Source organism: Mustelus asterias, unplaced genomic scaffold (assembly GCF_964213995.1).
Source record: "Mustelus asterias unplaced genomic scaffold, sMusAst1.hap1.1 HAP1_SCAFFOLD_2947, whole genome shotgun sequence".
Taxonomy (NCBI): Eukaryota; Metazoa; Chordata; class Chondrichthyes; order Carcharhiniformes; family Triakidae; genus Mustelus; species Mustelus asterias.
Window position 1 is genome coordinate 1 of NW_027592892.1, and position 18324 is coordinate 18324.

The window sequence follows — 18324 nt, forward strand, 5'->3', positions numbered from 1 at the left end:
CCCCTCTCCCCTCACACACCCCCCTCTCCCCTCACACACCCCCCCTTCTCCCCTCACACACCCCCCCCTCTCCCCTCACACACCCCCCCCCCCCCCATCACCTACTCCCGTCCATCAACGCCCCTCTCCCTCCTGACCCTCAGCGTCCCCCGACTCTCTCTCTCTCTCCCCTTCCCCTTCCCCGCCACTTCTTGTTGCCATTGGTAACGGCGTGCCGGAAGTGCCGGGGCGGGTTCAGAGGGCGGCGGTTGCCATGGTGACGGGGCTGTTGTTCAGTGGCGGCCATGGGCGAGAACACCTACAGCTCCTCCGTGCTGCTGCACAACTGGTTCGAGGACCTCACCTTGGACCAGGTGAGGAATCTGACCCTCTTCCCATTCCCAACATCCTATCCTCATTCCCAACCCCTGAACTCATCCCATTCCCAAAATCCTGACTGACCCTCACCCCATTCCCAAATCCCAACCTTCACCCCAACACCATCCTAACTTCATCTCATTCCCAAACCTCAACCCCATCCCAACCCTCATTCCCAAATCCTGACCTCATCCCATTCCCAAGATCCCTATCTTATTCCCAACTCTCATCCCATTCCCAACCCTCATCCCATTACCAAATCCCAACTCTCATCCCAAACCACAATCCAACCCCATCCCACCCTCATCTCATTCCCAAATCTCAACCCTCATTTCATTTCCAAATCCCAACCCTTATCTCATTCCCTAATCCCAACCCTATCCCAATCCTCATCTCATTCCCAAATCCTGACCCCTGTCCCATTCCCAAAATCCCCATCTTATTCCCAATCCTCATCCCATTCCCAAAGTTCTGGCCCCATGGGAGACCTCATCCGATTCCCAACTCTCACTCCATTCTCAACCCTCATCCCATTCCCAGAATCCCCATCTTATTTCCAACCTTCATCCCATCCTCAAAATCCCAGCCTTATTCCCAACCCTCACCACATTCCCAACATCTTGACCTCATCCCAACCGTCATCCCATTCCCGAAATTCCATTTTCATTCCCAACTTTCATCCCATTCCCATTACCCCCACCCCATCCCAATCCTGACTCCATTCCCATTCTTATAACCTTAACCCTATCCCAATTTTGATCTCATTCCCAATCCTGACCTAATTCCAACCCATTCCCCTAATCCTGACTTTAGCACAACCCTTTTTCCTCATCCAGTGCCCTAACCTGTCCCCAATTTTAACTTGGTCAGGTGGAGGGGAATGGACAGTTTAGAGAGACAGCCAAAAGTCCAGTGACTTCTGGCGGGACTGGAAAATCCTGGTCACAGGCAAGACCAGAAAATCCCACCTGATATCTGCTCTTTCTAACCCTGTCAGCCAGTTCTATCCCCCAACTTTATTACCCATCCTAACCTCCTGATTCTGTCCCCTTAGATTAAATAATAGAAGTAGGTCTACTGCTACAGATAAAGTTTGGCTATAGGATTAGGTAATAAGGCTAAGGCATAGGAATAGGGGGCTAGCAAGAATTTGCTAGGAAGTTTGGGTTGGGGGTAGAGTTGGAGGATAGGGTTAGGTTTCAGGTGAGAGACTTAGGGGGTAGGATTAAAATAAGGACAATAGGATAAGGAAAGTTCATGATTAGATCGGTGTAAGGGAACAGGGTTAGAGGGAATGTGCCAGGGTTTTAGGAATAGGTTTGGAGGCACAGGATTGGAGAATAGGGTTATAAGGATAGGGTGAAGTCAGATTGAAGTTTAGGATTGGATGGGGTTGGGAATAAGGCACCTTATTTCCCAACCCTAAACCTCACAGTAGCCTCTATCCCTATACCAGTAATACTGTAACATAACACTCATCTCTAATTCTAATTAGAGGGTGTAACTGGTAATGGAAAAGAAGGAAATAGCAGAGATTTTGATCATGGATTTTGTATCTGTCTTCATAGTGGAATACCTAAAAAGCATCCACGAATAGTAGAAAAGCAGGGTTCAAAAGTGGGGCAATAAAACAATCACGATTCACAAGAAAAAGTACTCGGAAAACCAATGGGACTAAAGGCTGACAAGTCCCCTGGATCAGATGGCCTCATCCTAGGTGTCTTAAAATAAATAGCTGCAGAGATGGTGGATGTAATTGTTGTAATCCTTGGATTCTGGAAAGGATCCATTGGAAAACCACAAATGTAACACCACTATTCGAGAAAGGAGAGAGGCAGAAAACAGGAAATTATAGGCCAGTAAGCCTACCATCCGTTGTTCAAAAAATGTTGGAGTCCATTCTTAAGGAAATTGCAGCAGGATATTTAGAAAATCGCAATACAATCAGGCAGAATCGACATGGTATTTATGAAAAGGAAATCAGGCTTGACAAATTTATGAGTTATTTGAGGATGTAAGTGATGGGTTGGATAAGGGGAGCCAGTAGATGTAATATATTTAGATTTCCAATGATATGGTTGATATATAAGCACGGATCATTTAACAAGTGATTTAATTTACTAAGATAGATGGTCATCAACAATCAGTAAGTAATGAACCATATTGCACAAAGGACTTTAGACATCTCTTTCCATTACAGAGTGACAATTGGTTATATATAACTTCAGGGTTACCACTCCAATGAGAACAGAACTAATCATTCATTTTGAAAAAGTGTGTTCTGTATCATCATGTCACTATGATCACTGTCCATTTTGAGCTCCACTATGTGTTTCTCCATTCAGTTCTGTTTTAACAAAATGTACACTGGAGAAAATGTTCAATCCAATTTCATTTGACCTCCTCATGTGCAATACGGTTAAATCCTCGAGTGCGTATTTAATTCTTCACTTCAGCTTTTTGGAATATATTAAAGAGTTTAAACAGAAAACAGTTGTTTATGTGCCAACCACAAACTATTGAGGGAACACGCCCATTATCAAATGTTCAAATCATCAAGTTGCCTAATAGCATATTTGAATATAGAAACAAATGAGTACTCTGTGGAATGCAAAGCCTCCCGGATGGTTTTCATCGGGCCAAGATATACTTTGTATGTTTTGAATTTTGTTAATCTTACACAATAAATGTGTGAGTGCATTTCCTTGTGTTGGTACAATTTGGGATGTTTTACTGGCTGTGCACTAGTCTAAGCAGGATCGTGACGTCAGGCCATGTGCCAGCATTTATATAAATGCCACATGGAACCAGAGTCTTCACTCACCTAGTCAGTCTGTACAACACTGGAGCTATGTCACAGCTTCTTCCTTTTCCACACAAATGGCACATAAGGCAATCCATTTCCTCCCTGTGATAACCCCCAGGACTTGCATGGGCGAATCATTGATTGATCTCCCCGTCGGGCTCGTTGAATACAAGCTCCCTGGGGATTGGTAATTAACTCACCAGGTGGAGCTCGTATGCCGAGCCCTGTATAAAGCAGGCTACTGAGTGGGTCCATTATTGTATTGTCCCGGTTGGGACCTATTTTATAGAGTCATAGAATCATACAGTGCAGAAGGAGGCTATTCAGCCCATCGAGTCTGCATTGACCACAATCCCACCCTGGCCCTATCCCCACAACCCCATGCATTTACCCCAGTTAGTCCCCCTTATACTAAGGGGCAATTTAGCATGGCCAATTCACCTAACCCGCACATCTTTGGACTTATGTTCACCACAGGCTTGTGGTTTTATTTTACTTCATTTTGTGCAATGAAGCACTATTCCTTTACAGCTGACACCTGAGGTTATTATACTCCCAACCCAACAAACTAGGCTTTTCTGTTACAATTACCTTTATTAATGTGGACAGGTTGTTTACTTGACTCTCAACTTGCTACCAGAAGATCCAGCTAGGTGTCACGAGGGGGGCTTGGGCACTCCATTCCCATTGGGCATTAAGCTGCACTAGATGTCCCCCCCGGTATTTAGAGGCACTGACTGTTAGGGCAAGCAAATGTGGGTTTGAATTAATAATCTTTTAAATTGAAGGTGGGAATACAACTGCTGAGCCAATCCTTACTCCCAGCTTGATGTCTAGTTTTAACCAGCAGATGTTCCTAACTGTATAAATGTCATCCGTACCAGCTTTTCTTGTGCACAAAGCTTAAAATTCCTAATGTTTGCGCAGCCTTTAAGTTATTTAAAACCTTTTCATATGTGGCAATGTTAATCAGAATATAACTCCATACTTGAACACAGACTCCATCTAGTGGCTGTTACTACTTAACATTATGGCATAATGAAAAATGATTTGGAGGGAATCATTGGATAGAACTTAAACCAGATGACAAGGGTTTCCCCGACCAGTTGAGAGCCAGCGGGAGCCCTGCAAAGCCTCCTTTGGGGAAGGCCTGCTATATTAAAGTGCCAATCAGGCACTTATGTGGTCAGTGGTGGATCTTCCTGAGGATCAAGGACTCTGGGGGTGGAAGTCCTGCCAAACATGAGCTGCCGGCAGCTCCTTGTTGCCGGCTGTGCCACTGGGAATGGTGAATGGTGGCTGCCAGTAATGTATCCATCAGAGGCCCAGGATCAACAAGGGACTCCGGGGCAAAGGACAGTAAAGGATGGGGGTTGTGGGGAGAAGGTCATTGGCTAGGATGGGGCATTGTATTTGGAAGAAAGGGCAAGTGATAGCTCTCAGATCCCTTGATAAGGCAATGTGTCCTATAACAAGGGCCCTCCCCACAGGAGCCCTCATGGGTTTGCTTTTCAGGCTACCCATGTGGCGATTGCCCCACTGGCGCTGCTTGAATACTTGCTTCAGCCTAATGAGGCCTTTGAGTGAACATTAATCTCCAACTTAAGAGGCTCAATGAATGTCGGTTTGGGAAGATTGTCCATAAGCCTTCCCACCTCGGACTTAAGTGGTCAGGAAGCGGGAAGGTGGTGGGTGCCCATCTTGCAGTCTCTAGCTTGATTAAATACCCTTCCCAACCTCCAAATTCGCCTCAGGGGAGTATTAAATACTAACCATCTTCTGAGCACTTAACCTAATAAGAAAGTCTTGCCTTTCTATACCCGCTTTCTTGACCACAAAACATCTCAAAGCACCTCACAATCAATAATATACTTTTGATGTGTCATCACTGTAGGAAATGTGGCAGCCAATCTGCTGTTTGCAGGTCTTTGCTGTGAGCAATGAGATAATAACTTGATAATATATGTTTCTGCAATTGATTGAGGGATAAATTTGGTCAGGATATCAGAAAGAACTCCACTGTGCATTTCAAAATAGTGCCTTGGGTTCTTCTATGCCTACCTGAGAAGGTAGACAGGGCCTCAGTTTAAAGTCTCATCCAAAATACTGTGGATGCCGGAATCTGAAACAAAAACAGAAAATGCTGGAAAATCTCAGCAGGTCTGACAGCATCTGTGGGGAGAGAATAGAGCCAACATTTCGAGTCTAGGTGACCCTTCAACAGAGCTGGGTCAGCTCTGACAAAGACTCTAGACTCAAAACATTGGCTCTATTCTTTCCCCACAGATGCTGTCAGACCTGCTGAGATTTTCCAACATTTTCTGTTTTATGACACCTACCTATGGCACTATTGGCAGTTAAGGACCTAAACCATCTACCAACCAACAGCAGAAGCTCTCAGTTGCTGCCCCAGATATTCTAATAGGTGCTGGTATAGCCGAGGTTCTCACTGCCTGCACATAATTGGTAAAACATTCCCATCTGCTTTTGATACACAACCAATGTGTATGTGACACATACTTGATTAATTTTAGCATCTTTGATTGTCTGAAGATTTAATGAATGATTATTGATAATTACACTGGGAAAAGTAACTTAGAGCCATTGCCATTATTGTTGTAGAAACCACTGCCTGAAAATGACTGTGATCATACTAATCCTTCTCTCCATTCTAATAGAAACACAATTCCATTGAAAGTGAATGGAAAATGCACGGCAACACGTTAAGTGCATATACAGTCACTTACATTAACATTCGGACTGATGCCCATCAGATAGCTCTGGTGGTCTGAATCGAAATCACTTTAATTTCATAGAGAATCATAGAGACCCTACAGTGCAGAAGGAGGCCATTTGGCCCATCGAGTATGCACCGACAACAATCCCACCTAGGCCTTATCCCCGTAGCCCCACATATTTACACTGCTAACCTACGCATCCCGGGACACTAAGGGGCAATCTAGCATGGCCAATGCACCTAACCCGGGGAGAATGTGCAAACTCCACACAGACAGTGATCCAAGCCGGGAATCGAACCCAGTTCCCTGGAGTTGTGAGGCAGCAGTGCTAACTGCTGTGCCACCGTGCCACCCGTTTAACCAAGAGAACCTGAATGCCTATACGGATAGAAAATTCAAACAAAGCTATTCTTTAATCTAATTTGTTTTGGTCAGCTGGGTTTCAGCACAGCATCTACAAAGCAATTAACTGTGAATTCTCCACAGGTAGTATTTTTGTTTGCTCATTGTGGAGTATGCCGTCGCATCAGTGAAACACATTCCAACCAACTCAAGCCCAGAGGTGCTGGTTAGGAAAAATTAAGGACCTTGTATGGGTACTGTTGGGATTTAGCCAGTTAACTTTGCACATATCCAAAGTCCAAAGATGTGCGGTTTAGGTTGATTGGCCAGGTTAAAAAAAAAAAATTGCCCCTTAGAGTCCTAAGATGCGTAGGTTAGTGGGATTAGTGGGTAAATATGTGGGGATAGGGCCTGGGTGGGATTGTGGTCGGTGCAGACTCGATGGGCCGAGTGGCCTCCTTCTGCACTGTAGGGTTTCTATGATTTTCTATGATTTTTCTATATAGCCAGTATAAAGCACCAGTACCTCCTCACTTTCCAGTTAGAACATAGAACATAGAAAAGCTACAGCACAAACAGGCCCTTCGGCCCACAAGTTGCGCCAAACAATTTCCTTACTTTCTAGGCTCATCTATAACCCTCTATCTCACTAACCTCCATGAACCTATCCAAAAGTCTCAAAAGACTCAATCGATTCCGCTTCCACCACCACTACCGGCAGCCGATTCCACGCACCCACCACCCTCTGAGTGAAAAACTTACCCCTAACATCTCCTCTATACCTACTCCCCTGCACCCTAAACCTGTGGTCTCTCGTGACAACCATTTCAGCCCTGGGTAAAAGCCTCTGAGAATCCACTCTATCAATACCTCTTAGCATCGCCATCCTTGAGAATGTTGGCTCATGGTGCAATCTAGAAGTTAAGTTTATTTATTAGTGTCACAAGTAGGCTTACATTAATACTGCAATTAAGTTACTGTGAAAATCCCCTAGTTGCCACACTCCGGCGCCTGTTCAGATGCACTAAGGGAGAATTTAGCATGGCCAATGCACCTAACCAGCACGTCTTTCAGACTGTGGGAGGAAACCGGAGCACCCAGAGGAAACCCACGCAGACACTGGGAGAACGTGCAAACTCCGCACAGACAGTGACCCAAGCCAGGAATTGAACCCGGGTCCCTGGCGCTGTGAGGCAGCAGTGCTAACCACTGTGCCCCCAAAGTGAGCAAGAACAATCCCAGTACTCAGCAGAGAACGGCTATCAAGAGATACAACATGAAAACCACTGCAAGGCTTTGGTTGCATTGAAAATATTTTACAGCAAATCTTCAGTTAATTACTGAAGTTTTTATACTTTTTAGCAAGAACCGTCACTTACCTGCTTGGAAGAATCTCAGGGCCACACCTTTGCTGCTGCCTCCTACTCCACATCCCTTTAAACACCCTTGGAGATTTTAAGGCTGGAGGTGTTTTCAAACTTCCTGTCACCTCAGTGACCGGGTCTATTTGTGCATCTCCACAGTGTACAAAATCCATTCCAAGAAGTGTTAGTTCTTGCCACTCAGGTTGCCCAGAACAGGACATCCCTTGGAAAATCAGTGCCAATAGGTTATTATTCACATATTTCTTATAGCTGAGCTACCCCACTGCTAATGGATATATCTAGTGGTCACTCATTTTCCTTCCAGCCTTCAACACTTTGTACTTATATTTCCTCTGCTTCTATTCCATCCATTTACAGATTCTATCTTAGCTCCTTTTGTAGGTCCCTCACTGCTTCCTCTAAATTGACTGCTCTTACTCTGTGTTTAATCTTTTTGTTCTTCAGTTCTCTGAATGAAGGGAGATCCAACCCAGAGTGCTGCGAGTTCCACCAGGCGAAAGGCAAGGGTTCAGACCCCAAATCTACCCCAGCTAGAATTAGGAAATCAAACCCTGTGTTGTTGGCACCAAACCTGATCCACACTGGCCGCCCAATCAACTGGGCTAACCAGCTTCCCAGGGGATGCCAGTTGCTGTGGCAATATGCACCTTAACATGCATGGTGCCATCCGGAGTTATGCTTACAGATAATAGAGATTCCAATTTTCTTTCTGTCACTTAGCTATCCAGGAATCTCTCCTGCTTTTACTGCCTGCGATTGGTGTATGTTGGAAGGATTTCGAGATTCATACTCAATTTGTTAGTTAGGACTGTTTTCCTTGCAGGAAAGAAGGCTGAGCGGAGATTTGATGGAGGTATTCAAAATCATGAGGAGTTTTGAAGGGGTAGATAGGGAGAAACTGTTCCCACTCGTAAAAGGATGGAGAATGAAAAGGCACTAATTTAAAGTAATTGGTAAAATAAGCAAAGTAACATGAGGAAAACCTTTTTACGCAGTGAATGTAATGCACTGCCTGAGAGTGTGGTGAAGGCAGGTTCAACTAAGATATTCAAAAGGGAATTAGACTATTATCTAAAACAGATGAATGTGCAGTGTTATGAGGAGAATGTGAATTGCTCCAACAGCCAATACAGTCACAACGGACCAAATTGTCTCCTTCTGTGCTGCAGTATTTCTATAATTATATGGCTGTGTTATCAACTTTCTAAGGCCATCAAGTCCTGGAATGGGAATTGAATACAGTAAGTAGTCTAACAACACCAGATTAACCTGGTGTTGTTAGATTTCTTACTGTGTTTACCCCAGTCCAACGCCGGCATCTCCACATCATGGGAATTGAACCCAGAGCTTCTGGCTGAGGCAAGGATGCGACCAACTGTGCCTCAAGACCCCCTTATCCAGTTTTGTATTGCCTGTAAATCTAACCAGTTGCTAGTGAGTTTCTGAATCCAAGTTGGAATAATGAATGAGAGGATGGATCAAGGAAATCATTAGAGGAGCAGTACTGAGCAAACTGATGGAGCTGTGGGCCGACTCCTGGTCCAGATGGACTTCATCCTTTGATTTGATTTGATTTATTATTGTCACATGTATTAGTGTACAGTGAAAAGTATTGTTTCTTGCATGCTATACAGACAAAGCATACCATTCATAGATAAGTAAAGGAGAGAGTGCAGAATTTAGTGTTACAGTCATAGCTAGGGTGTAGAGAAAGATCAACTTAATGTGAGGTAAGATTCAAAAGTCTGGTGGCAGCAGGGAAGAAGCTGTTCTTGAGTTGGTTAGTACGTGTCCACAGACTTCTGTATATTTTTCCCGACAGAAGAAGGTGGAAGAGAGTATGTCCAGGGTGCGTGGGGTCCTTAATTATGATGGTTGCTTTTCCGAGACAGCGGAAAGTGTAGACAGTGTCAATGGATGGGAGGCTGGTTTGCGTGATGGACTGGGCTTTGTTCACGACCCTTTATAGTTTCTTGCGGTCTTGGACAGAGCAGGAGCCATACCAAGCTGTGATACAACTAGAAAGAACGCTTCTTATGGTTCATCTGTAAAAGTTGGTGAGAGTCGTTGAGGACACACCACACTTCTTTAGTCCTCTGAGAAAATAGAGGCGTTGTTGGGCTTTCTTAACTATAGCGTCAGCATGGGGGGACCAGGACAGGTTGTTGGTGATCTGGACACCTAAAAATATGAAGCTCTCGATCAGTTCTACTTCGTTCCCATTGATGTAGACAGGGGCATGTCCTCCACTACGCTTCCTGAAGTCGATGACTATCTCCTTTGTTTTGTTGACATTGAAGGAGAGATTATTGTTGTTGCACCAGTTCATCAGATTCTCTACCTCTTAACCGTACTTAACTGTCTCATCATTGTTTGAGGTCCGACCCACTACGGTGGTGTCATCAGCAAACTTGAACATCTAGTTGAAGGGGAATTTGGCCACACAGCCATAGGTGTATAAGGAATATAGTAAGGGGCTGAGGACACAGCCTTTTGGAGCATCAGTGTTGAGGATGATCGTGGAGGAGGTGTTTTGCCTATCCTTACTGATTGCAGTCTGTGGGTTAGGAAGTTCAGGATCCAGTCACAGAGGGAGGAGCCGAGACCCAGGCCACGGAGTTTGGAGATGAGTTTTGCAGGAATAATGATGTTGAAGGCTGAGCTGTAGACAATAAAAAGGAGTCTGACATAGGTGTCTTTGTTATCTAGGTGTTCCAGGGTTGAGTGCAGGGTCAGGGCGATGGCGTCTGCTGTGGACCTGTTGCGACGGTAGGCGAACTGTCGTGGATCCAGGCAATCTGGGAGTCTGGAATTGATTCGTGCCATGACTAACCTTTTGAAGCACTTCATAATGATGGGTGTCAGAGCCACTGGACTATAGTCATTAAGGCACACTGCCTGGCTTTTCTTTGGTACTGGGATAATGGTCGTCTTCTTGAAGCAGATAGGGACCTCACGTTGTTGTGAAGAGAGCTTGAAGATGTCTGCGAATACCCCCACCAGCTGATCCGCACAGGATCTGAGTGCTTGTCCGGATACTCCATCCGGGCCAGTCGCTTTTCATGGGTTGACTTTCGAGAAGGCTGCTCTGACATCTGCAGTGGAGACACCAGATACAGGTTCATCCGAGGCTTCTGGGGTGGAGGGCATGCTCTTGCTGACCTCTTGCTCAAAACAGGCGTTGAATGTATTGAGCTCATCAGGGAGGGGTGCATTGGAGCCGGCGATTTTACATGCCATCATCTTGTAGCCTGTTATGTCTTGCAGACCTTGCCATAGTTGGTGGGGGTCCATGTGGCTAGCCTGGGACTCTAGCTTGACTCGGTACTGTCTTTTGGCAACTTTGATGGATCGACTTAGATCATATCTGGCTTTCTTGTATAGGTCAGGGTCGCCTGACTTGTACGCCTCAGACCTGGACTTCAGCAAGCAGTGGATATCCCTGTTCATCCATGGTTTCTGGTTGGGAAACACATGGATTTGCTTCTTCATGTGATGTTAGCCTGCAGGTACAGCGAGTAATCAAGAAGGCTGATAGAATGCTATCTTTTATTACAATAGTAATTATTAAAGTAAGGATGTTATACTTCAGTTATTGATGAGTCTGCATCTTGAATAGTGTGTGCAATTTTGGATTCCTTATTTAAGGAAGGATTTGGAGGTGGTTCAGAGGAAGTTTATTAGATTGACACCTGGAATAAGCAGGTTGCCTTATGAGGATGGGTTTGAAAGGCTGGACTTGTTTCCACTTGAGTTTGGAAGAGTGAAAGATGATTTGATTGAAGCTTAAAAGATTCTGAATGGTATTGACAAGGTAGACCCTCTTGTGGGTGAGTCCCAGAACTAGGAGACACTGTTTTAAAATTAGGAGTTGCCCTTGTCGGACAGAGATGAGGAGAAATGTTTTCTCTGAGGGTTGTGCAACTCTGCCTCAGAAAGAGGTGGAAGCGGGATCACTGAATATTTTTAAGGCAGAGGTAGTTTCCTGTTGGACAAGGAGCTCAGAGATTATTGAGAGTAGATGGGGAATGTGGAACTCAACGCAAACAGATCAACCATGATCTTATTGAATGGCAGAGCAGGCTTGAATGGCCTACCGTTGCTCCTATTTTGTATGTTTGTATGCTCCTGATAGTGCTGCCTACAAAGGAAAGCATCCACTGTGGTGGGGGTGTGGGTGGGCTGGGGATTTCTGTCACAGGGTCTTTGATCCTGGAGAAGGTCCACTGCTGGTTTTCCCTAAAAGAGGTGGAGCAGGGCTCTTGCTGGCTCTCCAACCGACAGGTGAGACCCTTATCACCTGGATTAAATATCACCCCGGGAGTGAGATGGAGGAACGAGATAGTGATCAGGAGTGGGGGTTGGGTGTGGTTGAGATCAAGTTAGTGACTTGGAAGTAGTGAATGGGAAGGGAGTGAATTAGGTACCATCAGTGTCCTATGGTTTTAATGTGGGAGGAGCATTGTGCTATGCATTTTTAAGGGGGACTCCAGTGACGTCTTTCAAGTAAACTGGTTTTCCTGATTAGAGCCGACCCATCCAAAGGGCCTAATGCGTGTTTGAGGCTCGGGCCCTGGGAACCTCATTTGATGCCTACATCAATATGGGTGCACTCCCATCTCAGAAGGTGCACATGCCTTCCACTATTTTAGATGTTTTCCATGTTTGTTCTGTAACGGGACTTCAGGTACATATTTAGATACCTAAACGCGTTAGGGGTTTTCTGCCTCTGTTACCCTTTCAGACAGTGAGTTCCAGAGCCCCACAACCCTCTTGTTGAAAAAGCTTTTCCTCATCTCTCCTCTAATCCTTCTACCAATCATTTTAAATCCCCTACTCACCGACCTCTCTGCCAGGTAAATAGGCCCTTCCGATCCATTCTATCCAGGCCCCTCACAACCTTGTACATCTCAATCTAATCTCCCCTCAGCCTCCTTTGTCCCGAGGAGAAGAACTCCAGCCTATCCAGTCTTTCCTCATCGCTGTAATTTTCCAGTCCTGGCAACATCCTTGTCAATCTCCTCTGTATCTTCTCTAATTACCTTTCTGTAATGAGGTGACCAGGACTGCACACAAGTACTCAAGTTGTCCAACTACAGCACTATCCAGTATCCACGTCACGGATATTTAGAATCTCATTTTTGGCGATATGTAAAATTATGTTTTGATAAAATTGAGACCTTGTAAAAATACCAACCTGGGCTCGTCTTTGTTCACTATTCGACCCAAATCTGTGAAAATTGACAGTGCTGTGAGTACTGAGTGCCTAATTTCTGCCTTGGAGGAAAAACGTGTGAGTCATTCATCTGAGACTGGATAGACATGTGGCCTTTTAAATGTAGATGTCTGCTATTATTTAATTTGAGAACAGCTTTATACTGATGCAAAACTGAAAGGGACATGCTCTTTAACTACAGCCCCTGGCTGCATCTGTTAACAATGGTACTTCTTTGCATTCTTAAAGCACAATACGAGGAAATGCATAATTCAGGAATGATTGGAGTAAGAAAGGCGACCATCGTCAACTTGCTAGACTGCTTGAATATTTATGCATGAATTAATCACTTCAAAATGGTACTTTGAGCTTTTTCACACACCCTCCCCCACCCCCCCCCTCCCCCATCTTTATATTCGCTACCTCTTCTGCTCACTCTGAATCCCTTATTGCAACTAATGCAATATTGCCTTTGAACTGCATAAATACACTTCAGAGATCATAGAAACCCTAGAATGTAGAAGGAGGCCATTCGGCCCATTGAGTCTGCACTGCCAACAATCCCACCCCAGACCCTATCCCCCATAACCTCACACATTTACCTCACTAATCCCTCTAACCTACACATCCCGCATTATGGGCAATTTAGCATGGCCAATCAACCTAACCTGCACACCGTTGGACTGTGGGAGGAAACCGGAGCACCCGGAGGAAACCCACGCAGACATGGGGAGAATGTGCAAACTCCACACAGACAGTGACCCAAGCCTGGAATTGAATCCAGGTCCCTGGAGCTATGAGGCAGCAGTGCTAACCACTGTGCCACCGTGCCGCCCAATTGTAATACTATCTTTTAGAATGGCCTGTCTTATACTTTTTCACACAAGAAAAGCAGAAAACAAACCCGTAAATGCTAGAATTCTGTAAAGAGAATCAGACAATGCTGCAGATATGCAGCAGGTCAGTTATCAAATATGCAGAAAGCAGACTGGTTGCTGTTTTAGGCCGGACTACCCAGAGCACAGGTCCTCCTTCCATTGTGATCTGTTCTGGGAAAGATTTTTATTTTGTCTTATTCAGATGCTTGCATTTGCACATTCTTTATTTTGCCTATCTCCATCCTTACCTAAACTCATCTGCTGCTGAAAGCCCATGTGTTTGTCAAGTCCAGACTTGACTATTCCAATGACCTCCCGTCCCCCGTAACTTCAGTTTAACCAAAACTCTGCTGCCTGTACCCTGAGAGGGATTGAGAGAGTTGCAAAATGAGCTGCTGACTCAGGGCCTGAATTTTCATCACCCAGATGGCAAGTGGGAGTTGGGAAAATTCCCGGCTTGTCGCGCTTCTAGAGAAAGTGTCTGGAAAGGCAGGATCTTCGTTGTCGGAAGGCAGGTGCGGGCTGGAGTCAGGCAAGCCAAGAAGGAGGTTGGAGGCAGCCTCAGGAGCTGCTGGGCTCCATGGTGGGCTGTATAAAAGGCTCTTCTTGGTGCTGTGGGACTTCATCCCAGTTAAAATAAAATCACATAGGCCCTCCAGGCCTCAGCCCTTACATCCTTTCACCCGCCCCCCCACACTCTCCTTGCCTCATTCTTATAACCTCATGCCGCTGTCACCTCCTATGGTCCTTCAATGTCAAGCTGTATTCCTCCACCCCCCTCCCCCCATGGCTCTTTATACCCCAATGCCAAGCTATGTCCCTCCTTTCACCCCCAATGCCAAGTGTGATGACAATGTGCTATAGGTTTTTATGTTTAGAGGGACTTTTTTTTTCTACAGTCAATATGTCTGGTGGGAACACAGCTCAGATGCTGGGAGAGCAGGATAATTACTCATTTTAGTCATGTAGTGTTTACTTAGGAGAGCACAAATACACTTTAGTTTACAAAAAGAAAAGCTTCCCTGGGGTTTTGATTAATGGAAGGTGGGTTTAGATTGACAGGGGTCATGTGAAAATGCGGTTAATTGGTGGAGCTAGGTATGAGGCGGAGAGAAATAGCTTTTGAGTTCTGGTTGGGGTTTGTTTAAAGACAGAGGTCAGTAAGCTCCTCTGAAAATCAAAACCTGTCTGAAAACTTTGAGATTGAGATCCTCATAGCAAGTATATTTATGTTTACTAACTGTATTTAAAGTGGGCTTTAAGTCTGTAAGAAGAATGTTGTTTATTTGGAATTGAAACGGTGATAGATTAGAAATTAGAGTTATTTCTTTTCATGTTTAAATGTTTTTCAAATGGGTAATAGTTAAGCTGATTCATGTGTTAGAATTATAGTTAAACTGTGTTATAAAATAAAGTTTGTTTTGCTATAAAAGTTCCCTAGTTTGTCAGTGGAATTACTCCTGGAGTGAAGCAATCCTATCCTCACATTTGTGTCAAAATAAAAAAAAATTGTTGAGGTCTAGTCTAACTTCCGAATATAATTTTGGATTCTGGTCCAGGGCCCTAACCCAAGTCATGCTCCTCCAGTGAGAGAGGGGCGAGTGCGTGTGTTTGAGAGGGGGGGGCGGGTGCGCCCGCTTGGGAGAGGGGCGGGTGCGCGTGCTTGAGGGAGGGGCACGTGCGCCTGCTTGAGGGAGGGGCGGGTGTGCGTGCCTAGGTGTGGGTGTGTGAGAGAGTGGTGAGTGTGCATGCGAGAGGATTGAGTGTGCATGCGAGAGAGCGGCGAGTGTGGGTGTGTGAGAGGGAGGTGGGTATGAGAGGTGGGCAGTGGGCAAGATTTTCCAGCCCAAAACTGGAAAATCCCGCCTGAAGTCAACAGACCTTTGCATGGTTCCTCCCTGCCCTCACCCCCCCCCCCCCCTCCTCCCGACAGCTACCATTCCCGAGGTGGGCGGGGTGTTAAAATTCCCCCCCAGTGGGGTGTGTGCATGTGTGGGAGAGATGTGCATGTGGGGGAGAGATGTGCATGTGGGGGAGAGATGTGCATGTGTGTGTATTTCTGCTTTTGGTTGTGAGTGTGTGAGTGTCTGAAATGCGAATCCAGCTCTCCAGTAACACTCCCAATATTAAATAAATTTCTGAGCAAAAGATTAGCATCGCTCCTTCAATTACAAATTACTAAAACAAAAGTAAGATTTGGAAGCATTTGTGGAATATGCAAACATTTAACCTATAATAAATATTTATGTACATAACAAATAGAAAAAAACGTATATGAATTTGTTTTTGTATGTTTATACCTATTGTGCAATAATAATCCTTTTTTTGTGTTGAACGCTTCAATATAATACAAGCATTTCATGGGAAGAGGGTCATTCCCAGGCCCTGCCTGGAGGCACTGCCGGAATGGGGGAGTTTCCGCTGGGAAGTTTTGGGGTGGAAGGGAGGGGTTGTGGGGCGGTGTCCCATGTCTGTTGGGGTGGGGGCTCTGTGTCTATGAAGGGGGTGGGTTCCTTAGTTCACTTTTATTTGGTTTCTGGTGGAGCGGGCTCATTCAGAGACTATCCCGCCTGCATGATGTCATGGGGCCCGCCTCTTAATATTTTTATGATCAAAGTGTTTAAAAATATGCTGGGTAAAACTGGTAAGCTAGCTGGCGGGCACGCTGCCCTCCGCCTTTCCTGTCGCAAACAACACTTGGAAAAAATTTGAAAAGTTCTGCCCATACTCTTTTTAACATACTTTGCTCTGAAACACTTGCTGCTTTAGGCAGTAAAGAGAGAAAAATGCATTCCTAAAAGTTCCAGGTAAAATCTATCTCAAAAGACAGGACTTGAATATTTCTGCCAAAAAAGTGAAAGTTCCTTTTTCTGCTACATTTAATCAGGGCAGTGTGAGTGGCAAGCCCCATGCCCTATTCCCATCCTTAACCTTGTTATAAACACCTCGCTCATGGTTCTTGGTAATATATTAGAGATCATTTTTGTTCTGGGAAGATTAAAATTTCACTGTTGAAAGTGGGATCAATGCAACTAAAGCAGCTTGAAGATATTTAGACTTAAAAGTCTGGGGCCATGTTTATTTAAGGGGTTAACAGCTGAAAGGTAAGATCATAAAACTGTGGGTGGGCGTACTTAGCTGCAGAATTTGTGTCTACATTTCTTGCAAAGAAATGCAGTCCAGAGAGTTTTGTTTTGGGATTAGATCTACAATTAATTTTAAAACCATTCAGTGAGCTCTGGAAGGCTTCGTTGTCATGGAGATGGGTGGAGTTTAAGAATGATGGTGGTCCTCCAACAGTTGTCCTTCTCAGCTGGTTATGTGCAGTTGTTTCCTTTGGAGGGATAGTAGCTAATGTTACAGATCTGTGAGTGTTATGGAGACTTGTCCCACATGTACAAAATACAGATACAAAAGGGTCCAGAGGGGCAATTTTTTCACACAGAGGGTGGTGAGTGTCTGGAACAAGCTGCCAGAGGCAGTAGTAGAGGCGGGTACAATTTTGTCTTTTAAAAAGCATTTAGACAGTTACATGGGTAAGATGGGTATAGAGGGATATGGGTCAAAGGCGGGCAATTGGGACTAGCTTAGTGGTTTAAAAAAAAGGGCCGGCATGGACAAGTTGGGCCGAAGGGCCTGTTTCCATGCTGTAAACCTCTTTGACTCTATGTCGTCACGCTTGCCATAATAATGAGATCAAATTGTCTTCACCTTTTAAAAACTGTATCCTTGAATACTTGAATAAAGTAAGCCCTTGTGACAGTGAAAGTGAATTGAAAGAATGGTTTTGAATAAAGATTGTTTGGAGAGATTGCCTTTGAACAGATGTTAGTTCCCCCACACCCACGTGCTGACAGAGAAAGGTGCAAGAAGGTGAGTGAAGCTGTTTGTTTGTTAGAAGATGTGTATTGACATTCGAGCCTTGACTTATCTTGGTCACTCTTGTAAAGTCATTAAACCGTTTCCTACACTGTCCTGGTGCACACCAAGTAAGAAGTCTAACAACACCAGGTTAAAGTCCGACAGGTGGCACACCTACCAATAGGAGAGATCCAGGCATACTATGCAAAATTGTGCACCCTAATCTAATTGGTCTGAAGTTTAATGCATGAGCTCAAAAATGCAAAAAACATCTTTTTGTATCTTACAGGATGTTATTAAAGACTTCATTGCGAGGAAAGAACGTGGGGAGCTTATGATACAGAAGATAGGATCTTACAGAGAAGTATTACTGGAAAAGGTGAAAAATCTGTTTCAAACAGTTTTTTTTCCCAAAAGCAACAATTTTTCATCAGTTATTGACTAAGTTACTGTAGAATTGTGTCAAAGATGGCAAAAAATATAAATCAGAGGTGGTCAAACTTTTTGAACCTTAGAGCCACATACAGTAATCTTCAAACGTTCAAGAGCAGCATGATATTTACAACTTCTACATGCATTCAATGTGACTGCTTAAAATAAATTCCAACTTGTAAATCTATTATAATAGTATTATCCCTTAAGTATGAAGGTACTTATAGTTATCAGGGGAAATCACTGCTCGAGGGAGTGACCTTCTGAGTCCCCATTCCTGGATACAAGTCTTTGAAAATAAGGGAGCAAC

General features: G+C 44.6%; 1 protein-coding gene across 1 annotated transcript in view; it reads left to right on the forward strand.

Moving 5' to 3' along the window:
• Window positions 1-284: 284 nt before the first annotated feature.
• The window catches only part of cfap161 (cilia and flagella associated protein 161), a 41734-nt gene continuing 23694 nt past the window's right edge, over window positions 285-18324 (forward strand). The window contains exons 1-2 of the mRNA XM_078207959.1: window positions 285-353; window positions 17872-17961. Coding sequence (XP_078064085.1) covers window positions 285-353; window positions 17872-17961 — 159 coding nt within the window. The remainder of the gene's footprint in view (window positions 354-17871; window positions 17962-18324) is intronic.